Consider the following 24,386-nt stretch of genomic DNA (forward strand, 5'->3'; position numbering starts at 1 on the left):
ACAAGTGGTACAGAACAGCTCAATTATATGCTCATAAACTCTCAGAGTTGTGGAGGTGGTCACTGTCTGCAGAGCACATGTCAATGTCCAGGGTACTGCACTGTTGCATCTGCTCTAGCAGTCTGATTCCCCAGCACATGTATTTCATGGAAGAAGAGTTCAGAACTTCTTCTAGCATGGTCTGTTTGGGACCACACCAGCAGTTCTGAACTCCTGACTTCCTGGTAGTGTAACCACTTCCAAACATTCTGCATAGAAATAATGATGATTCATTTTTTAAACATATATTATGAAATGTAAAACAAACAGGCGTAATGTAGCTGTAGCAGATTACACAAAAGAAAAAAGCTTTCTCTGGCTTTTTAATGAGCAAATTTCATAGAATCATAGAATTGTTTGGTTCAAAAAGACCTTTAAGATCATCAAGTCCAACCATAACCTAACTCTACCATCTGGAGCTAAACCATGTACCTTAGTACGACATTAATGCGTCTTTTGAACACCTCCAGGGATGGCGATAAAACCACCTCCATGGGAAGCCTATTCCAGTATTTAATCACCCTCAGTGAAATAGTTTCTGCTAATGTCCAACCTAGACCTCCCCTGGTGCAACTTTAGGCTGTTTCCTCTTGTCCTGTCACCTGTCACTAGGGAGAAGAGACCCACACCCACCTCACTACAATGTCCTTTCAGGTAGTTGTAAAGGGTGATAAGGCCTCCCCTCAGCCTCCTTTTCTCCATGCTAAACAACTCCAGTGCCCTCAGATGCTCCTTGTAAATCCTGCCTAACTTCTGTTAAAACCTCTTAAATTTGGACTTTTAACAGATACTAAGAAAAATAATGTTTTTAGTCAAAAAACCTCAGCCTGCAGCTTAAATCAAAGGGTTCTTCCACTAAAACTAGGGTGGTAGGTTACATGTTCTTGATATCTTGATGTATCAGTAGACCATTAATGAGAGAAAATTACCTTTAGTAACTTTGGAATTCTATACCTCTTAAAGGGAAGCAAATAAAGTAAATATTCAAGTCTGACAATTTTCTTTGCACATGATATTCTGACATGTCATAATTTGGTAGTTCAGAACTTGCCTCAGCTCCATAAGTACTGTAGACAGATGCTTCCTCTACATTTGTTTGCAGTCAGCTGTCTAAATTTTTTATATATGTAATACACAGGCACTTCTGTGTTTTCCAGACTATTGATTCAGTTGATAACATAGAACTTCATGTATTTGCTAGTGATTTTCATTTTGTGTATTTTTTATGTACTACGTATTTTTAGTACTGAATTACGTTTCAATTATTTAAATTTTAGATCAATTTTTCATCAGTAAAGCATAAAATTCAGGACAAAATAGTAGTAAATATTTTGCAGAAGTGGCGTCCATATGTATTACGATTGAATCTGCGAGGTTGCTCTTCTCTTCACTGGCCTAGCTTTAGAAGTATCAGTAAGTATTACATGTATTTTTGAAATTTCATTTCTTTCTTTAAACTGTGCCTTCACTCTGTGCTTTGCTGTTGTCCCATTTTACTGACTATTTTCTTCTCTATATGTCCAACCATAATGTAGCAGTGTGAGTATGAAATCTGTAAAATTACTTTAAATGTGACTCCCCTGCCTTTATTATAGTCTCCAGGCCCTGCGATATCCATATGTCTGAACATTGCTATAATGCCATAGAATGGTTTATATTATGTGTAAAATGCTGTATTATGACAAATAAGATTGGAATGCAAACATGTGCTTAAATATATCAGAATGCCAGAATCCAACTTTGCTGAGATAATTATCACAAAATCACAGAATGATTGAGGTTGGCAGGGACCTCTGGAGGTCATCTGGTCAACCTCCCTGCTCAAGCAGGGCCATCTAGAGGAGGTTACCCAGGACCATGTCCTGGTGGCTTTTGAATATCTCCAGGGATGGAGACTCCACAGCCTCTTTGGGCAACCTGTGCTCAGTCACCTTCATGGTAAAAAAGTGTTCCCTGATGTTCAGACAGCACCTCCTGTGTTTCAGCTTGTGCGCGTTACCTTTTGTCCCATTTATTGCTGGGCATCACTGAAAGAAGCTGGCTTCATCTTCTGTGCACCCACTCTTCACTATTTATATACCTTGGTAAGAGCCCTCTGAGCCTTCTCTTGTCCAGCTGAATAGTCCTGGCTCTCTTGGCCTTTCCTTATATGCTCCAGCCTCTTAATCATAATTTTGCCCTTTGTTTGACTCTCCCCAGTATGTCCATGTTTCTTTTGTACTGGGGAGCCCAGAACTGAACATGGTACTTTGAATGTGGCCTCACCAGTGCTGAATAAAGGGGAAGGATTGCCTTTCTTGATCTGCTGGTGATGGTTTGTGTAATGCAGCTCAGGATACCATTCACCTTCTTTGCAGCATGGGCACACTGCTGGCTTGTATTCAACCTGTTATCCACAGGACCCCTGGGTCCTTTTCTGCCAAGCTGCTTTCCAGCTGGGTGGCTTCCTGCATGTGCTGGTGCCTGGGGTTGTTCCTGTGCAGGACTTTGCACATTCCCTTGTTGAACTTCATGGGATTGCTGCAAGCCCATTTCTCCAGCCTGTCAAGGTCCCTCTGGATCACAGCACCACCCTCCGGTGTAACAGCCACTCCTCCCAGTTTGGTGTAGTCTGCAAACTTGCTAAGTGTACACTCTCATTAATGATCATCCAGATCATTAATGAAGAGGTTAAATAGGACTGAACTCAGTATTGACTCCTGAGGTATACAGCTCATTAGTGGTCTCCAACTCAATGCTCACAGACCAAAATAATAAATAAATAAAAAACCAAAAACAAAAACCAGAAGAATCTAACTGTGCTACAAAATATTAATGTGGTATTCAAATTTTAGCAAAATAATAGGTACTTGATTCTACTCTACTGCCAAAACAGAGTCCTTCTGGATGTAGAAAAACATCTTAGTCCTTCCTGATAATATGTGTGGAAGTACCTGTGACAATGTGAGGTTAATTCCCTTTGTGGCAGCATTTTGCAGTAGTTTCAGGTAATCTTTTCCTCAATGCAGTTGTATGCTCCCCTAAGCCAAGAAGTGGGCAGGAGAAATGATTTGAGAAAATCACAGCCTTTATGACCACTGTTAGTGGCTGTGAAAGAGGACTTGATTTGTAAGGAATTGCCTGCATCCTAACTATTATTTAGCTATTGTATCATGAAGAGTGTTAAAACTTGGTAGTGTTTTCATGAGAAAAAACTCTTTTGCTATAACTTGGCAAGATCTCAAGACATGGTTTTGATTCTTGGCACAGCTTTGCTTCAGTATTTCTCAAGCAGGAGAATGTTACAGATTGGCTCTTTTCTAGCCTAGACTTTAATTGAATGTGAACGCATTAAAAAAAAGAAAAGGAAAATGTTTTATTTTCCAAATAAAAAGTGTATTTTGATGTTTTGATACTATAATGCATTTATTATTTAATCAGATAATACATGATTGAAATTGTTGATGCCGCCTGTAACAATTTCAGTGTGTTTTCTTTTGTTTTAGAAAGTGACTGTAATTATGGGTGAGAACAATTTGCTCTCTGGAGTCATGGTGGAAAAGAACAATTGGCCAAGAATAAAAAGTGTATTTGGTAATGGTCTTGGCTTTTAAATCACAGGGTAAAATAACATTCTCAGTGATATCAGCATGCAATTTGTTTAGTGAAATAATTTAATGTTATAATTAACTTTGGCAGCTTATAAAGAGAGCAAGCCAAAATAAATCACACAGAGCCACGTCGACTCTGCTATGGGGGCTGTACTTAGAAATGTTAAATCCCTTTGTTATTGTTTTCCTTATGTATTTGAGTACAAAACTAAAAGTTTAGTAATGTTTATTGTGTTTAAAGCTAAAAACATGTAAAAACCAGTTGTGTTAGAATTAAATTTTATATACACAGTGCCCTTTCTATGATACTGTTTAACTGATTTGTATCTACTTAAAATTATTTAACTTAGAATTATCAGCATGTTGGTTATATCAACTGGAATACCAGTATGTTGATTGCCATTCATTTCCATTTATCTTACCCATCAAAGACACTAAATTCAGTTTGTGTATCTACAAACTATGTATTTTCCATTTTTGTTGATTAATTTATGTTTTCTGTAGGGTCAAAATCAAATGTTATGTCCATTTACATCTACTCAGTGCTATTAATTTTAAACTAATTGTGATGAACCATGTATGGTGGTCCACAGGGGCTTTTAGAAAACATTGATTTATAAAGCTGTTTCTTCTAACTTTGAAGATACCCCATATTTCTTTTTAAGAATGAAACACATTTATATCCACGTACTGCTGCTGTTTAGATGAATAACGTATTTATTCTGTTCAAACTCATTTATATTAGTCGTACAGCCTACTTGTGTGATTTGTTTGAAGCTCTTGTGGATTGTTTAAAATTGCTGCAAAATTATTTATCTTTTTAATGATTGAAAATCATCCTGAACTTCTCTTCCTTTGACATTTCTTCAGCTAACAAACTGTGTTGAACTGTCTGTTCAGTTATAAGCTACAGCTGTGATGAACCTTTCCATTCAGACTTCCCCTAGCTACAGTTCTGACCTCATCTTTCCAAATAGATCCAAGATTACACAGATTTTGGCAACATGTTTTTATTGTTAATGGTAAAACAGCAATGATGTTAACTAACTGGGGTTTAGGTCTGTTTGGCTGGCTAATAGTCTTAATTTTTTTGGTAAATCAATTAGCTGCAGTTTTTAAAAATGGCTTTTATGTACTGCAACTTTGGTATGTGTTGTCTGCAAGAAATAGTAGTAACTGTGTAGTATCTACATATGAATGTTATATGATTCCAGCTCAGACTGTCTTTGGCAAATGAATGTGGTTTTGTGCCAAAGAAAAATGAGTCTATGAGATGGATGGATTACAGCTTAGCTGTTTGTGGTAATACTCCACCCACTCAGTGATCTGAGAGAATCATTTGACTTCCACGTGTAGCTGAGAGTTGCATTTAAAAGCTACCATTCATATTCATAGTGCAGGAGTTAAACTTTCCTAAAAAGCTTTTGAAGTGTTTTATTCCCAGCAGTGGTCACAGCATTGACAGACCTATCCATTTTTCGTGCACCCTGTCATGGCAAAACAAAATAATCTTTTCTGTATCTAATGTGCTGTGTAGAGAGAGGGGCTGTGCTTCTCTAGAGTGCTGTAGGTTATCCCTTGAGGTAGCACTCCTAGTACATATACTGCATATTGGGAAGACAATGCACTGTCATGCAATTATTCCTGGATATGGACAGAGAAAGAAGGGGAATCAAGCGAGAAGTTACTGAAAGAAAGGACTTTAAAAGCATATAAAGAAAGGGGAGGGCCCATGATTTTCTTTTAGACATGGAAGTGCTTCTGGGAATTTTGTGATTAAATAGCACAGAAAAAAAGAAGCATCAGCATTAAATTGTGGTTTGTGGCTGTGATGTTTCATGGAGGGTGTACTTTAGTTTACAGTACATTTTGGAGAAGCTCAGAAAAATAGCAATTAACCCTGTAATGCTCAAGTTTTTATCAACTGTCAGTCATTTCTCACATGGGTATGGTTTTCAAATATTTTATTGTCTTTTTCCTTGGGCTGCCTCCTTCTTCATAGTTCCTATGTGCTTTTCCTGTTCATAGTCTTTTCTCAAAGAATTTGCTACTAGGCACTGTCAGGGGGACACACTAGCCTGTATTACCTTTGACCCAATCTATCACTTCCATTCTTGTGTTCTTACATAATTTACAATTGCAATTACTGTCAGTTCTGCCACATCCTCAGTGTAGGTGTCTGAAAATGGCAACATGTAGAAAACCCTGTGGGTTCCAGCTAGTTTTTCAAGAAGGGCTCCCTCCTGACACCTTTTTTTTTAATTATAGGAAACTAAACCACCAATTGAATACTCCTATATCTATTTTATAATAATTGTCTAATATCGTTGCAAAAACTGAAGTATACAATGACTTTAGAGACAGTAGGGAATGAAATTATAGTGCATTGTAGTTAAAATAATAGGACTTATAGCTACTCCTTGAAAGCTCCAGAGGCCATCTAAGGAAAATAGTAGCAAGGATAATTCTAGCATTCGAAACTTCAGTCCATTCTTGACTGCTAGAAGTCTTTTCACTAGATTCTCAGAGGTCTACACAGATCTGCTCTTAACTGTTGAATTTCATTGGTGTTATTGCACAAGTGTTTCTTTCATGGAGCTTCTGAGATGACACTGATTTCACAAGTTCACACTGAAACCTTTATTTGCAGGATAGTTGTTAAACTGTTAATGTCCTTGTTGATTTGACCCTTACTTATATTTCACACTTAATAGCTGTCACCAGACATCTTGTGCTGTTAGATACAGGTAGCATGTTCAGCTCATCACCCCCTTTGGACCTTTAGCAGATGCAACACTTTCTGCTGCCACTGTTTCAGAACCCTTAATGACATTCTCCCCCCAATCCTTGACTCTGGCATCTACTGAACAATTGTCCTATTTATCACTGTGACCCCTAGGTTTTAGCCTTGCTCCTAAAACGGACATTTTGTGATCTCTTCAGGAATCCCTAGGGCCTTTGAACTTGTTATTTACAACAACTAGGCCACTGCTTATGGTCCTCAGTCTTATTCCGCTGCTTTTCCAACTGGTAACCTTTTGCTGACCACAGATATCAGAGAGCTCTCACCCAGCTTTTATCCTACATTAATTTCCTGGATTGCCTTTTCTACCCAGGCTTTAGCCTGCCTCAGTCTAGTTTTGTTTTCTGCACTTTTAGGGAGCACTCAAAAGCATACTTACCTTCAGTTTGGATGGGCACTGGCATGTTGGATGCAGACCACAGCAACCATCACGGGCTCCTCTCCACCTATAAGTGGTGTCATGTAATCTGTATCAAACTGACGTAACAACCTAAAATGCTTCCTAGAAAGACTTCAGTGCTGCCTGCTGCAAAAACCAAACAAGGCCAGTATAGGCATGTAGAGCTGGATCTTGGGACTCAACCATGTCTTGGCCACTCATGGTTTCAAGCAGCTCAGGTATGGAAGAGGCTGAGGCTGAGTTATTTACTCAGGACTGAGCAGGAACACTGGTAAATCAACAAGTAGAGCCCAGCTTCTGGGTTTGAATCCTAGTCAGTAGAACAACTGCCATTCCTGTTTTTCTAGAACTGTATTTAAGTCTTTGGTTTGATTTTTCATATACAATAAAACAACAGGAAGCTGATACAAAAATCTTAGAAATGTTTTCTGGGAATATTTCAGGAAATTGATAGATAGAAACAACTGGCAATATGGTCAAGAAAAATGTGTCTTGGTCACCACCCTGCAACAAGGTCTGTGTCAAGACATAAGCTGTGTTCATACATAAGACAGCTCCTCCCCACGACATTATGTACATTTGTGTCTTATCGATTTCTACAGTATAGTTTCATGTCTTTGCCAGAGTATTTCACAAGAATGTCCAGAACAAATTGTCAGAAACAATTACGTGATGAAGTATGCTGTATAACCAATGCCATTCTGTAATTATTAACTGAAATAAACAGAAATCTTTGAAGGCAGGTAGTCCTACAAACAATCAGTATAATTAACAAAAAAATTGTAAACAGCATGTTTTTCTTTGTCAGAGTATCAAATATTTGAAAGTACTAAAAAAAAAGGAGGATTTCCCTATTAGCCTATCACAGTGACAATTACACCATGCTTTTTTACTGTTTGAACTGATTGTTCTTTGTGCCGTTCCCATTCCTCATCATCTTTGTCCAGATCAAAAGTTTCTGGATAAATGGGCAGCTTGTCTTTTGGGCACTCCTCATAATAACTTCGAACGTATTTTCCAACAGACCATCCTTTGTATTCCTCAGGCGTTTTGCATTCTAGGCCAGTGTAGTGAACATTGTAGTGATGCTTCAACCAGTAGAAAAGATAATGAATGTTGTAATCACATCTCCAAGGATTCTCTCTCAGCCACAGTATTTTCAGAAAGTAAAGATCTTCCAGTACTCCATATTCAAAATTCTGCAAGCTGTTGTTTGATAGATCCAGCTCCTCTAAGTTATTAAGGCCTGAGAAAGCAGCTAGTCAATAGAAAAATAGTTATTGTACCTCATAAAAATAGGGTAGTAAAAACATACATATCTGCAACAGGAAAAGCATTTTCTTAATTATACATACATATATATATACACACATATATATATTTGCTAAAGGCTACAAAAAAGATTTTTCAAACCCTAAACTTTAAAATATGGTTTTTGCCCTGAAAAGTGGCATATTGGTATAAATATGTCAATATTAGGGGAGTTGAACTGCTCGTAAAGTTATGAAACACTTAATGAGTGTTCATGATTTAGAATAGGGACAGTGGAGGTGAAGGAATGCTTGGTTTGCTCACAGAAGTCTACTGTTGTTGTTGTGATACAGAAGTAGAATTATGGAAATTGATTATTCATTGGCCAGTGTGCAGGGCTAATATTTTATGTATATGTGTGTGTATGAACCTTTAATATTTTAAGATATGGAAAATTATAAACATGGAGCTTCATAACTGAGTTACAGTTCAGCAAGCAGTTCATATTTTTTGTAACTATACTGTTTCATTTAATGACAGAAGTCTTAAATAAATCAGCTCTATGTAATGTTAAAACTCATAATTACCATTTTACTTATATTGCCACTAATGCTGTTTAACTTCCAAAATGCTACTACTGAAGACTCTTTGCTTCATACTTTCTATCTTTCTCTCCTTGTGTCTGCTTTCATAATTAAAAACCAAATACACATAGGCAATAAGCAAATTGCCAACAAGGCCACTTGAGTTCTAATAGTATATGACTTAAAAGCGATGATATGTAGTGATTTTTAACTCCAAAGAGTTTGAATCCTTTAGGCTTGTGTATTACTTTATTGTCCGATATAATTTAAAAGCAGCTGGATTATAGGACAAGTTTTCTTAGATGTGGCAAAGATATTTTAAAACAATCATTCAACTCTTTAGCATTTTGGGAACTGATTAGCCTTCAGTTTGCAGAATCAAATTTTTCACTTGGTTAGTTTAGTATTAAGAAAGAGCAGCTGAAATCACTCTCTCTTCATTGACCTCCATGATGAATACATTTCAGTGCAAACCTTTACCCTATGAGTTAAGTGGTACAAAAGGTAAAATTAGCACCAACTTCTAGATTTTAAATTCTTATTCCCCTGTATTTGTATCTGTTAGAGACATCAAAGTTTAAAATTAATGAAACAGAAATCACTTTAAAACTAATATTTAAATTATTCTTACCAGGATCAATGTAAGCTATTCCATTACTGTTTAGGTTTAGTATCTTCAGTTCACTGACATCTTCAAACTCTTTGGCTCGTAGTTGTCTAATTTTGTTGTTGGACAGATCAAGTTTAACTATGTCTGGAGGTATGTTACCTGGAACTTTCTTTAGATCTTAAAAAATGAAAAAGACATTACTTGTGTCAGCTTTAGATTATTCTTACTGCTTAGACATCACAGTTGCATACCGTACATCATACAGTTTTGTCAGTCTAGCATTCTTGTTTTCTTTCCCTTTTGTCCCCACAACTAGTGTCAACATGTTTTTCAACTTCTGGATTTCATTACTTTGTTCATTTGTATCTTTACATTTCATGTGAAAATCGCTCTTTTCATTACTGCTTATAGTAAAGCCTCTTCTGTGTTTCATATTTTTTATTTTAATAGGACTGTATTATTAATTTGCATAGGAATAGGATAGGTAGTGAAGATACTATACTAATATACTAAAAATATATGTGAAGAGATTGATCATTTAAAGAAGAGAAACCAGAATAACTATGTAAAAAAAAAGTTCACTGATATGTGAACATCTTCCATGATCAAATAATACTGTAGTGTCTTACATCCTTTGTTTTGTGTTGCTGAAAGGGAAGATGTTCTAAATTTTATCAGCAATAAAAATGATTGTTGTTGTAGTATTTATAGTAATACATATAGTTATAATTGTAGTTCTGTAGTTACAGTTATGTAATGTTTTAATAATATTTAAGACATTGTATTTGTTAAGATACTCACATTATATGTCCAGGCAGCATAATGGCATTCTGTCTATCTACTTCTCTCTCCTACCTGTATCACTGGCATTACCAAAGTAGCCAAGCACCTCTTGGTCATCTGTGTACAAACCCTTACAGTGTCCCTTGCAAAAGAGTTACAGGAAGTGTAGCTTCTAGTCCAGTAATATGGGCATGTTCTTGAGAAGGGTAAACTGTGGTTTGAATCCTCTCAGGTTAATGTTAATAAACCTAATCTCTAGGATTATGTTTGCTAAATGAGTGTTCTAATTCTGGGCTGTTATTACAAGAGAATGAGCAGTATCTCTTCTTGGACCATCTTTAAATTAGTTGCAAGTAGTTTCTGGATCTGTGCTGACTGTTGTGTTGTTAGTGTACTTCTGAATCTGTCTATTGCATCAAGTATTCTTGAAACTAAAGCAACATATCAGAGTCTTCCTGCCTTATATCTGATTTTGAAATTTGGCACTATAGATACATAAATACCATAACTACTTTGTCCTGCTCTGGTTGGAGTGCTTCCTGCTTCTGCAGATGTCAAAGTTTCAGGGCCTGTTTATCACCAAATGAATGCAAATAATGCTTGAATTTAGAGACTTGGAGAATTTGGCAGTACTAGAAAGCAGATCTTTTCAATTGCTCTTGCAAAAACAAATTCTTTTGCAGAAAAGCAAACTGAAGTTACTTTTGCATGCAACTTCTGTTGCTTTTTTGGTAAAACAGAATCAAGGATGTAGGATACTTTCATTCTGAAGTACTGAAAGATCTGGCATATCACTAGTCTATATAAATAAGATATAAATAAGAAGTTTTTCAAAAAGGAGAACATACACATGGTTCTATGTATTTTTTAAGATGTTTCTTTTGTGAGCTTTCTGGCAATAACTGAAAGCTGCTGACTTATTGTCGTACCTCCTTAGAGATACATAGTACTGGTATACTGCTCCTCACTCCATCCCTTCCATTGTAAAGGAATAACAGATTGCAGCTTTTTATGTCATCTTACTGGTTTGGCAACTGATCCACCTTTTTTCCTACTTTGAAATCTTGCCCATGTAGATTTAGAGAAATTTTTGTGTTTTACCAGGATTTGGGGTACATTATATTATATTTCTGATTATTATTATAATATTATATTTCTGATGGGAATTCCAATGAAATTTTGCATCTGCTGCACAGCTATCATATGCAAAGACAGTATGTACAATGCTTTCATCAAAGATTATCATATGTTCAGAAATCCCAAATGTCTATGGGATATCTGCATCCAGCTGTCAAGCATATGCACAGTAGAGCTGATACTTCCTAAACAATTTTGAACGTACTCAATGTGTCCATGCTAGACATTCAGGAAGTCCTGGGCTGCTATACTTAGTTCTTGACCTGAAGGAGGGAGTCCCTGTGCCTTCTGGTACAGTCATGTAGAGGTTGAAGTAACTTTATTCCTCCATTATTAGTACTAAAGACAGTAAACCATTTTTAAAAAATACTGTAAAAGCCTGTGAAACTTCCGTGAAGTGCCAACCACACTGAATGTTTCTATGAACTTAGAGAAAAAAATAACATTTTTCTTGCCAAAAGTTTGTGAGTATATTAATGTATTCAGCTCATCTCTTTGATACCACTACATGGGGAGAGGTGGAAAGTCAGTCTTCTCTTATATTAAGATTATAATATATGCCTGGTTTTTGTTCAGTGGCACAGTTTACTGGAGACATAAGGTAGTAATGATATGATTAAGATCCTAAGAAGGATAATAAAGATTATAATCTAGAATCTAGAATCCCATCTACAAGGAAAGGTAAGGTAGGTGAATATTAAGAAACTAATAAATGTTAGCCAATAAAAAAGTATAAATCATTAATAAAGGAGATATAGTAGCTGCATGGTAAAACAAAGAGAAAAGTGACCCACAGGAAAGAAAGGAATTTAGCAAGGTAGAAAAAAGTAAAAACGGGTACCATTTTTTTTAATATACATAATAGATAAACAATGTAATCAAATACTTATATTGCTGATCTTTTATATTTAGGTATTGTCTCCTTATACCAACTTCTGAGCTTGACTCTGGCATTAGAGTAATTAGAATTACTCTTCTGGCAAAAGAATAAGGGCACACAGAGTTGTTACATAAACTGAAGTCACTGTTGAAGCAAATAGAAGTTTAGCAAACACATTGCAGGATACAAGTGGGCAAAGCATACTGCAGTGATCTGGCAGTGCGGGCTATGCTTTGCAAAAGTTGGGAAAAAATCCTCCCAATTTTGGTTACTTCTAATAATGCTTTTTATTTCAGATTTGTAATGTTAAAGAACAGCTCTCTTCTGAATTGTTTTGTTGTTTGCTTCGTTTCATTGCTGGATAAAATATGGGAAATACAAAGCATGAATAAATGTGCACTTTTGTGTTGCTATATGCCCCAGCTGGTTTACTTAGGGCTTAACTATGGCATTTAGGAGCCTGAAAAGGATTTAGAAATGGATCCAAGTGACTGTAAAACTTTTCTTGAAGGCCCTTCAATTTTGAAATGTTTGCTGGGTGCTGGGAGGAAGAACACAGAGGAGGTATTTCTTTATGAACAAAAACATACTATTGCTTGTCTTAGTGGAAGAAATCTTGCACAGAAAACGTGAGGATGCAATGGCTCTCCTTTGCAATCAGGTTCCCTTGGGCACTGTCAGCACAGCTGGTTGCTCCAGTCCTGCTTCACAGCTCGCTTCTGTCAAAGTTGTTGCTGTCTTTCTTTGTACACGGGAAAGAAGAAAACACTCTGTGCTTTTCCCTATCAGTATAATAACTTCAGTACAGCTGTAATTTGACTGATTAGCATGTTTATAGTTGTAAAATCAGACTAGTGAGGTGCTGGTCGTTCAGTAACTTAACTATGTATGCGGTTAGTTTTATTCCTCTTGATTTTTGTTGGTTATCCTATGCTAGAGCACTAAAGAATATCTGTGGGACTTGGGCTGCAGAGTAGAGCTAAAATGCAGTTTTGAGAGAAAACCAATTAACAGTATTAGTTAAAACAAAGCAAGAACTAGTGCTATACTAATTTTCTGTAAATGATATGTGAATAAATGTAGTAAGGAAGCAAGAATATTAAATCATTAATTCAGTTATAAGGACAGATACAAACCTTTTCTTTTGCAGTTCAGAGTTGGTACAGGAAACACATACATGTGGCACAATGAGGAATCAAATTCTGGTTTGACAGCTTCAGGCTTCTCCTGTTTTAGGTTTAGAGGGTCCTGCCTGTCCTCTTCACTACATAGTTGTTCGGCTTTTAGCTGCTTTAGCTTCTGATTTTTCAGTTCTATTGGGTACACACACTTGGCATAATTGCCCAAATTCCTATTTGTTGGAACCTGCAGCATTGTAACAAGAGTTTCTAGTTCACAGTTGCAATGCCAGGGATTATCATAAAGACGTAGGTAGTTTAGACTGGGTGTATAAATAAAAATCTCTTCGGATAAACTCTTAATTTGGTTATGCTGAAGTAGGAGTGTGGTAAGTTTATTCAAACCATAAAAAGCCTCGCTCTCGATTTTCGATATATCATTCTGTTGCAAATCCAGACTTTTAAGTACTTTATACTTGGAAAACATATTATTCTTCAGTATACGAATCCTGTTCCTTGCTAGCAGCATGTGTTTTAAATCCTCTGGCCAATCAGGTGCCACAAAAATCAATTTTCTTTCCTGACAATCTAGGTATTTCTCATGAAGATAAATGTATACATCACATGGTAGGCCTCGGGTATTGCGCTTAACAGTGCTAGATGCTTTCCTTTCATTGTTTCTCAGACTCCTGTTCCTTGTCTTCCTACAGTCAGATGCTGTGCAAAAAAGGAGTAGTAGTAGTAATAGTATAAGAGTAACTACTTGCATCCTGACATTCAGCTGGCCCCAGTTATTTTCTGTGACAGCTGGAACAGTTGAAATTTTTGGACAATCTTAATCAGTGTTGTACAGATCTGAGGAAGCACAGCTGGAGTATGTGGGATCCCTGTGTTGGAAGAAAAGTAAAACGTTAGTACAGATGAAATAGGCATTTTCATGGAGTCTCCTACATAATATGCAGCATTCAGTCAAATAGTCAGTCATCGCACTAGTTGGAGCTTCACAACTACTTTGAAGATTTAATGTCCAGTCTAGTTTGTTTTGTTGTTTTTACTCTCTGGTCTATTGTCATTCATTTTACTACACACAGGAAACTATACAGACCAATTTCTAACTGATCTTTGTTAGGTTCTCATTTATTCATGAAATTGGCATCAGGCTGAATTTTCTTTGTGTTTAAGTTCATCTTGGAAGAGGAGCTTGAAGGTGATTCCCAGCTTTTGGGGTGTTGGCCCACTGGAACACATACAGAGCCAGAGCAAGGACAGTCATCCACTGCCTATCAAACCCGTCCTTTTAGACTGCGCTCAAATGTGGACTTGTTTTCAGGTCGAGCTGAAATTTATCCTAACTAGCCCTGCTACTACCAAGTGTCTTTCATTGCTCATGTCAGGTAGACAAATTTGGCTGGGCTGCTCTGAGAAGGAGCCAGAAATAGTCTTTTGCAAGAGCCTGTGAGTCTATACGTCATTGGAGCGTAGGCAGAGTGCAAAGGGAACCTGCAGGTCCTGGCCATGGCCTGCTTCAATCTGCTTCCAAACCGCTTTGGGAGAAGAGTGGCTGAAGGGGTGTGTAAGGGTTGTTTCTAGTGTCAGACATCTATCTTCCAATATTTTGTTAGAATTGCAACATTCTCTGCAAAGTAGGAGTTTCTAAAAATAATAACTATATGCACTCAGAAGAGACTGTTCCAGGCAGCTAAATTCTCTGAAATTCCATACATGGAGAAGATAAGCAGGGCTTTTCCTACAATTGATCTGATTGCTGCACCTCTACTTTCAGAGAGAAAAAAATTGTTCATGTATATGATGAGATACTGGTGTTATATGGATGGGAGGGACGGATAAACCTATGTGGAAAACTTAATTCTGGCTTTTCCTAACTCCAAATTGCTTAATTAGGTAGCTTTCTAGTCCTCTGGTAACATAAGACTGAAAACAACTGATGGAGTGTGAGAAGAGACATTTCCTCAGGGACACTTACTCCAACTTTGTATTCTACTTTTGGGTGTTTGTGCTTTCTTCTCAGTAATCTGCTGTGGCCATAGTTTCAGGAAGGATGTTGGCCTAGATGGGCTGAATCTGTGATAGGAATTCTTAACATTTGTGTCATACACTGAGAATTTGAACTGCTTACCTTTAATATGACTTTTTTTTTCATTTAGGTGAATGTAAGAATTTGCAAGACTTAAATCTCTCTGAATGCCAGGGATTAAATGTAAGTGCTACAGACTTTTTTCCACTAAATCTAATTGATACTGAGAAGGAAGATTTTTTAAAGTGCTGTGGTTATTTGGGTACAGAAATGTTCCTGGTAAAAAATAGAGACTTGTGTTTCTAGATACTTTGAAAATGGAGTTCAGTAGGATTCAGGGATACTCAGTGAAGTTCTCATTTGTTTTCTACAGTGCCAGGGCAAAATGATAAATTAAATCTACATTAATTTTAAGAAACAGGTTTCAAAATGTCACTAGTTTGGGGGGAGAGTTTTTAAATTATTTTAAATTTGGAGTTGTCAATAACGATACATTTTTTAATCCTGTATTGTTTCCAAATTCCTTTATTCCTTCATTCAGTAGTAAACTTGGGTTCTAAAAATGTTTCACTAAATTTCTAGACATTTGTGAGAGCCTTTGTTTGGAAAGTGTCTGAGTATGCAATCACCATTACATATTTGTCCATTCTTTTTCCTTTAACATTTTCAGTCTTATCTTGCTTCCATTAATTCTCTTTAGTGTTTTTTTCACTGCTTTTCTCAGTGGAAAAACAATGCTTGACAGTGCTTTAATTAATAATTTCTTAGAAACAACACTGATACGTGCAATTTTTTCTAATAATAAAATCAATCTAAAAAGAAAATTATAATAAGAAATTATGATTCTTAATAGATTTATATAATGTATACATCCATTTATAGGCTATTTATAGTGTTAACTATGTAAACAAATAATTTGGTATAGTTTAGTTGTCTTTGGAGTAAAGTGTATGTCCGAGGGTCTAGCCCAGAAACACACCAATATTTACACACAAGGTTTAAAAATTACCATGGATAAACTACAGCTTATGAACTTCCTACAAAATGGCATATGATGGTGGAGAGAGGCAAGAGCTGCAGAAGAATCATGAGGTTCTAATTTATAATGCTTTGGTTCTGCTTTACGTATGTCTTCATCTCTGTCCTATGTTGATGTTAGCTTTATTGCCAACTACCATGTTCTCACCATTTTTGCAGATGATATAGTTTTCTTTGCTATACCAGCTACAAGGAAGGGATAAAGATATATTACATTTTGAAGTTCTTCGAGTAACACTGTAGAGTCGTCTTGCTGCATTGCATAATACTTGCTATATAATACTATAATTACAGCGTAATATTTAGAGGTTGCATACTTCTCAAGGATCATGTTGATTGTAGGTTCTTGCATGAAGGCAATAAGTTAAAGTGAGCCAGAGCTTGCCAAATTGTAAAGACTCAAACACTGTTTCATAACTGTCCATTCTGTGGTTGTTGGCATGCTTGCTAGTATACATTTGTTATGTACCAGCAACCACATTCCTAGGTGGTGCTAGGGCTTGGTTGATGGGATAGCAGGGACTTGCTGATTACACTCTTGCCAGTACAGTCTAGTGTGCAGTTGGCCACCTTTTTCTGAAGGGCCCACTGTTGACACACATTGAAACTGTTATTGACCAGGACTCTCAGGTCAGTGTGTTTGATAGCTGTTTTGTCCAGTGTCTAGACTGTAGTGGTGCGTGGGGTTATTCCATCCCAGATGCAGGGCTTTGCATTTGCCTTTGTTGCACTTAATGAAGTTTCTGTCAGCCTGTTTTTCCAGACTAAATCTCTCTCAATAGCAGTTCTAGTCTCCAGTGTATTGACACTCTCCGCAGTTTGGAATAATCTGTGAATCTGCTGAGATTGTACTGTGTTCCTATCATCCAAACCATTTATAAAGACATTTGACAGTACCGGCCTGCATACTGACCCTTGGAGGATGCCGGTTGCCACAAGCTGCCAGTGGGACTACCCTTTTGCCTGGACAAAGTTTCACTCACCTTGTAGTCCACTTATCCAGCCTTTAATTTAACAATTTGTCTATAAAGGATGCTGTGGCCAGTGTTGAAAGCCTTGCTGAAGTCAAGATACACGACAGCTGCTCTTCTCCCCTTATCCATAGATCCAGTAATTTAATCGTAAAAAACTATCACCTTAGTGAGGAATGCTTTGCCCTTGGTCAATCCATGCTGGCTGGTCCTTATAACTTTTTTATCCTTCATGTGCTTGGACAAGGCTTCAAGGAGGATTTGCTACATAACCTTCGTAGGTACTCAGGTGAGGCTGACTGGCCTGTGGTTTCCTGGATCCTCCTCCTTCCGTTTCCTGAAGATGGATGTGACATTTCATATCTTCCAGTCATCAGGAATCTCCTCTGACTGCCATGACCTTTCAAAAATGATGAGTGAGGCCTCTCAGTGATAGGATCCAGCTTTCTTATTACTCTTGGATGCATCCTATCTTGCCCCATTTCCTCAGATGCTTCCTGACATTATCTTCTAATATGGGTATTGTTTCACTCCCAGAAACTCCACTAGTAGGCTACTGGGAAACATCTGTGAGGCCTTAAGACAAGCCTTAGCAGTAAAAAATGAGGCAAAAAAGTAATTGACTACCTTGGCCTTGGAAAATCAACCAGCTCTCCTGGGCACTTCTTCCCTCCAGGGCTGTCTAACATGAGATCCTGTTAAGCAGATCCCTAAACAAAAAAACCTGCCTGGATGTGTTCCTGTGTGACCTGGTCTAGGTGATCCTGCTCTGGCAAGGGGGGTTGGACTGGATGATCTTTGGAGGTCCCTTCCAACTCCTAACATTCTGTGATTCTGTCATTCTGTGACTTGAATCATATCTACTGAGGCAAAGTAATTGTCTTTGAACAGACTCCAGTGGCTTCAGTGAAAGTGCAGTGAGCCTTCCTGTCACGTTTCGGTATACCTAGGACAGGTACAAGTCATTTTGCAAATGCTGATGCTCTAAAGTATTCAGCAGTACAGTTCTGAGTCTTACTGAAGGAAGGAGCCTGATTCAAAAGTAATTCTTATTTCATAGGAAAAAATGAAGTTGCTGTGGGAAACATATTCTACACATGAAAAAGTACAGCAAGAATTGAATATAGATCTCTGGTTAAATGAATCAGCTATTCTGTGAAACAAGCCAAATTCTGCTCTCAAGTTCAGGCTTTTTCTTCTACAATTTGTCCAATATTCTTCTCTTGGGAATTTAAACTTCTGATTTTCATGGTTGCAGTAACCAAAGCCACCTTGTGGCTTTGACCAGTTTTTCCTTGTTTGTGAAACATGTCCAGCAGGGGGTTGGACTAGATGATGTCTAAGGTCCCTTCCAACCCAAACCTTTCTATGATTCTGTGATTCTCTAGATGACTTGTCAGTCACCTGGATCAAGAAATTGTCTTCAGAACAATCTAGAAGTCTCCTGGGTGCTTTGCCCCTAGCCATATTATTCTTCCAGCAGATATCAGAGTGGTTAAAGTCTGTTGTGAGTAACCAGGATGGGCAATTGGGAGGCTTTCTTTAGCTGTTCAAAGAAGATTTCATCTACCTTCTTTTCTTGATCAAGCAGTCTGTAGCAGATAGCTACCACAATGTAATCTTCATAGGTCTAGCCTCTAATCCTCTTGACTGACTTGTCACCCTTTCCAATGCAAACCTCTATGCATTTAGGCATAACCTTGCAGAGAGTGTGACCTGTCCTCACCTTCCTGGGCTGTCATTCCTAAATATTCTGTAACTATTCATTGCAGCCCTCCAGGTGTATGTGCTACCCCTTTGCATCTCTGGAATGCCAATGAAATCATAGCTCTGCACCTGTGTATGGATGTTGATCTCTACTGGTTGATATCCATCCTAAAAGTGTTTGCATTCAGGCACTTTAAATGGAGCCCTGCTTGTGCTGCTTTCACATGGAAGGTTTCAAAGTTTTCCCCATCATGCTATCCCCCAAGTGCTGCTTCATCACTCCGTGTGCCTTCAGTTCTCTTCAAGTTGTGGTTATCTTCTGTCAACAAACCTATTGTTACCGGTATCACCTCTTTCAAATCCTTTGTTGCAGGAGTATACTTGAAAAGAACAAACTGTCCTCATTAGAGCTGATTGGTATTGAATCTCCAGCTATCTTGATGGTACTTTTGCCTGATAACTGAAATCGTAAAAAGGTGACCACAGCATGGCAAAAGATATACACTCAACTATTACCTTTCAATGTATACGTGCTGACTTTTTGCCTTTATTGTATTGACATTTATTGTGAAACATTCTTCATACTAGGATATTTGTTCCCTTTATATTCTAATTGAATGATATGTAGAACAATATAGGTAATACCACTTTTGCAGATCAGTAAAACATGGAAGCCTTATAATTACTGAAGTCTAATATTCCACTTAGAGGGCAGAACTATAATAGGAAGCATTTTGTAAATTATATTATTGGTTAGAGAAGTGTACAAGAGGTTATGGAGAATATTCACCAGTGGGTTTAGATATTGGGATTGGCTAACAAGAATCTTGATTTAGCAAAACATGCAAACCTTCAATCGTGTGAAAATTCCCTTGTGCTCTGTAGGACTGTGTACTTGTTGTGGTTTAAGAACAGTGGGCAGCTGAGCACCACGAAGCCATTCACTCACTCCTCCTCTCCCTCCCAATGGGATAAAGAGAAAATATAACTACGAGCTTGTGGGCTGAGACAAGGACAGGGAGGGTTCACTCACCACTTCTGAACACGGGCAAAAGACAGACTCAACTTGGGGAAAAAAATAAAACCATTTAATTTGTTACCAGTAACATCAGAGTAGAACAGTAAGAGATACAATTAGATCTTAAAGTCAACACCTTCCACCACCCCTCCCTTCTTCCTGGGCTCAGCTCTGTTCCCAGTGTCTTTACCTTCCCCCCCAGCAGCACAGGGGGACAGGAAAGGGCATTTAGTCGGTTTATCCCATGCAGTCTCTGCTGCTCACTCCTCTTCAGGGGTAGTGAGGACTCCTCACATTCTTCCTCTGTTTCCATGTGGTGTTCCTCCTACAGGAGAGTCCTCTATGATCTTCTCTTTGGGTCTGCTCATGGCCGCAGTTTACTCACAAATTGCTCTGGTGTGGGCTTCCCTTCCGCAGAGCACAGTCCTTCTCACAGACTGCTCCAGCACATGCTGCCCATGGAGTCATGACCTTCTTTGGGCACAGCCACCTTCTCATGTGGATCTCTGCTCCACCATTGAATCTCCATGGGCTGCAGGCGGGTCGACCTGCCCTCTCAGCAGTTGCAGTGGAATCTCTACTCTGACGCACCTCTTCCCCACTTTTTTTTTCCTTCACTGACGTTGGTGTCTGCACAGTTCTTCTCACATCCCATTCCTCTCTGCTGCAGGATTCTTCTGCCAGTTCTGGAACTGTTCCCAGCTCTTGGGCTGGAGCTGCAGTGAGGCTTGACCTGAAGTTGGGGCTGGCCAGGCTGGCACCTTGCTGGGCTGTGCTGGTCATAGCCAGGGGCAAGAGAGGACGGGCCATGCCCTGTGCCCCTCTTAAATACATCTTTCACTGAGGCACTGATTGACTTGGCCTTGGTCAGGGGCAGGTCCAAAACTGGAGCCAGGGAAGCTTCTAGCAACTTCTTATAGGGCTATCTCCATAGCCCCTCTCCCACTACCAAAAAACCTCCAACCCCCTCACAGGAAACCAATACAGTAGTGCATAATGTTGCCTTGAACTGGAATGTTAAAATTACCGTACTTCAAGTGAGTAATAGTAGCATAATGTCTCTCAGTATTCTACCTTGAGGCTTCCAAAGAAAATTGCTGTGATGTATAAAAACTATTATGATGATTTAAAGTTACTTATTCATTATTTTTTTCCCTTGTTACGCTGCATAAAAATATTATATATTTATATATGTAAAAATATTACTGCATAAATTAATACAAGTATAATTTTAATGTGTTTTGGGAAATTTTTTTCCATTCAGGATGAATCGATGAGACTCATATCAGAAGGCTGCAGAGCTCTCCTGTATTTAAATCTGTCATATACAGATATTACTAATGGAACACTACGACTATTGTCAAGGTAAAATTAAACAGAAATACAAAAGTGTTTGTTTTAAACTTTGAGGAGTACTTTGAGGCATATGTAGTAGAAATACTATTTTTGCGTGATTTACAGGGTTCTGTCTGCTATGCAAAATGAAAAAAATGTCCCATACTTTTGACTTATAGCAGTTCTTTTCTCTGATTCACTTGAAACAGAGAAATGATGATTAAAAATACATTCTAGATTACCCTATATATTACACAGAGTTTTACAGAAACTTAACATGCTAGCCAAAAATGTCTTGGGCATGCCCAGTTACTCATGATGATGCAAGAAGTTTGCAAGTTAGATATGTTCCTAAAAATTTATTTTTGCAATAGAGGATTGTGGATATGTGTATTGTGCGAGCCAAGGCCTCGTGTGACAACTGCAAAAGAAAGAGTTATTCCAAACTTACAGAAGATCAGTGAGCTGAAAGCAGAGAATTTACATTCTTGCAGAGCTCTGCCATTCCTGTTTTAGATGTATCCCTCCATGGGATTTGAATTCTGCCTGGTATGTAGAATTGTTGCATTAAAATCTGCCGTAAAGGAAAAGAGGCATGCTGGTCCAATAGTAGCCATCACAAAGATGGCTGTAGATTTGAAGAAAACTGTACATTGTTTCTCTTTCCCATGAGGAAAAGTAATGTCTTCCTTTTGAAGAGCAGCCCCACAAAGTCTAGAAATATGTTTTTCTTTGAGGCTTGCGTAATACATTTTGGCTTCTGCTTTTCTTAGTCTATATATCCTCATATTACTAACATTTGTTTTGGCAAAGTTTTGGATTTAGTGTCTGCAATCTTACCACTCATCTCTTCCTCAGTATTATTATTATTATTAGCATAATCTGTATTTCTCCATGTTAGCTAACATTTTGTCTTTTTAAATTTCCACATTTTTATGTTGAAGTTTGGAATGCCTGGTCTATAGGTAATCTCAGCATATGTTATTTTGCTTTCTTGAGCATCCTGTTGCCACCAAAAGTCAGAACCATTCATTTATTTTGATTGTAAATAGCACTTACTTACCAAGAAGGAATTCTTGAGCGTAGGTGAAGCTTTCAATGCAATAAAATGTTTACAACAAAAAGAAAAATTCTCCTCTGACAAAATATATTTTGCAGGTAATTTGTACCCTGTTAATAAGAAGTTTTCCCAGTCACACGTGATGCTTCTGATTTAAAACCTTAAGATACCATGGTTTTTATTGACAATTTTTGGACAAAAAGAATAGCTCATTGTTTCTGAATTTACAGAGATGTACAAAAAGTTGCTGTGCTGTGAAGGTTTTGGTAACAGACAAATTGAATAAACATTTCACATGCCTTCTCAAAAGCATTAGCTCACCACAAGTCCTGTACAGTAGGGTAACTAATACGAAGTTCTTAGGGGTGGCAGTATTGCATTTCATAATACTGCACGTCAAGTTTGCTGTTGTGTATCAGATGTCTGTTATTTGGACCAGGAACAAGTGAAGTGTAGGCTGAATGTGCTCAGAGCTCTGAGGTCGTTTTCGATTCTCTCCTACTGTTCCAGAGAAGCATTTTAACCTCTGTGTTGCACAACATAGATCATCAGCTGTAACACAGAAACTATTTTTTATAGTCTGTGTGCTCAAATTTACATTTTAAGAAAGCTGTCACCTTAAAAATGGCAGAAGTAGGCATGTGTTAAAATTCCCAGGTCATAAAAATGGGTCATATGACCTATAAAGAAAATCAGTGTCTCTTCAAAAGTACTGGAAGATTTTGATCAGTCTTCAAAATGTAGTTAGAAAGGCTTCCCTGTGTCTCAAGTTGTGCAACCTTGTAGCAACATATACTTTTTAAGGACTCAGAACTGCCAGAGTATAAAAAACAGTCTTTTAATTTATTATCTATTTTGACAGATAAGTTTGGAAGTGTACTGTCCAAGTTTGATTTTACCTACTCATTTCTGTAGTGTATGTCACTAAAATGCTAAAAAGGTTTATGCTTCTACAAAGAAGGATGTTTGTATTTCTGTGTTTAATATGAATTAGAGGTTTTCATTTAAAAAAAAATCACCACAAACACGTGTCCTTATATTCTAATGGTTCTGGTGTACATTGTCTATCCTTTTTTTTTTTCCATGAAATGTAACCTTATATTTAATTTCTTAGTATTTTTGTATTATCCTTTTCTTATTATAACATTCTTTTCCAGCTTCCTATCTCTTTTTTTTATGTTCAGTTCAAGTTTGCACTTTTCCCCACTCTATATTGAATGTATAAAGTCAGTTCCAAAAATGTGTGCCACTCCTTAAGCAGTCAACCCTTAGTGGGTGTTTCCATCTTTCTTCAAAATGCCTACTTTTGCTGACTTGCAGAACTGCATGAGTATATCCCTACAACTAAATGTCTACCAAAGCAGTAGGTCCTAATTCAGGGTTTTGATTTTCTGTATGCTTTCATTTGTGGTGCTTGTGGCAGTTGTTATTTATTCCAGCTAGAAATGTAGTTCAGTAAAATGAATAGTTTTCAGTATGTTATAACCAAACCTGCAGATGGAAACTTACATATACTCAGAGTATAGATTCTTGCTTTTACAGAGTGCCATTGATTAATATTTTCCATTTATACAGTTTGCTTTCTTTTAACTAATGTTTAGAATAAAGAACTGATCAAAACCTAACATTGGGTGATTCACTTTTGGATAATTGCCTTTTTAATATCTTTCAGATTTCCAGATACTTTTAGTAGTACTCTTCTAAATAATTATATGAACAGAGAAGCTCTAACTGTACATTTATACTTTTAACATACTTTGATAGAGTTCTGGTTTTCATTTCCAGCAGGCACTGCTTGTAATCAATGACAAAGATAGTCCAGCAAACTTATACTGAAAAGTCTATTAACTTTCCAAATATGCACACAAAAATCCCAGTTAATGTAAAAAGTATGCTTTTGCATTTCTTTGAGATAACTTTAAAATCTGTTAAAACTGTTTTCATACAGTGAAATATGTTGTATTAGTGTGCTATTCCCCAGTAATCTGCAGTACAAGGAGCAGAGGAACGCGCGCAGCAGAAGAACG

At 37.5% G+C, this 24,386-nt stretch overlaps 2 protein-coding genes across 3 annotated transcripts in view; one reads left to right on the forward strand and one right to left on the reverse strand.

Moving 5' to 3' along the window:
• Window positions 1–24,386, forward strand: part of FBXL13 (F-box and leucine-rich repeat protein 13) — a gene marked incomplete at its 3' end in the record, with an annotated part of 63,167 nt that overhangs the window by 16,599 nt on the left and 22,182 nt on the right. Inside the window, exons 9-11 of the mRNA XM_010195125.1 lie at window positions 1,317–1,452; window positions 15,361–15,413; window positions 21,229–21,329. Coding sequence (XP_010193427.1) covers window positions 1,317–1,452; window positions 15,361–15,413; window positions 21,229–21,329 — 290 coding nt within the window. The remainder of the gene's footprint in view (window positions 1–1,316; window positions 1,453–15,360; window positions 15,414–21,228; window positions 21,330–24,386) is intronic.
• Window positions 7,241–24,386, reverse strand: part of LRRC17 (leucine rich repeat containing 17) — a 17,575-nt gene continuing 429 nt past the window's right edge. Inside the window, exons 2-5 of one of the 2 annotated variants that reach the window (XM_010195123.1) lie at window positions 19,278–19,406; window positions 13,214–14,082; window positions 9,299–9,454; window positions 7,241–8,090 (exon numbers count right to left, since the gene is read on the reverse strand). In XM_010195123.1, the coding sequence (XP_010193425.1) occupies window positions 7,687–8,090; window positions 9,299–9,454; window positions 13,214–13,964 (1,311 nt within the window). In that variant the 5' untranslated portion in view covers window positions 13,965–14,082; window positions 19,278–19,406 and the 3' untranslated portion in view covers window positions 7,241–7,686. The remainder of the gene's footprint in view (window positions 8,091–9,298; window positions 9,455–13,213; window positions 14,083–19,277; window positions 19,407–24,386) is intronic. The other variant, XM_010195122.1, reaches the window with a different exon arrangement.

Source organism: Mesitornis unicolor, unplaced genomic scaffold, assembly GCF_000695765.1.
Source record: "Mesitornis unicolor isolate BGI_N332 unplaced genomic scaffold, ASM69576v1 scaffold2802, whole genome shotgun sequence".
NCBI lineage: Eukaryota > Metazoa > Chordata > Aves > Mesitornithiformes > Mesitornithidae > Mesitornis > Mesitornis unicolor.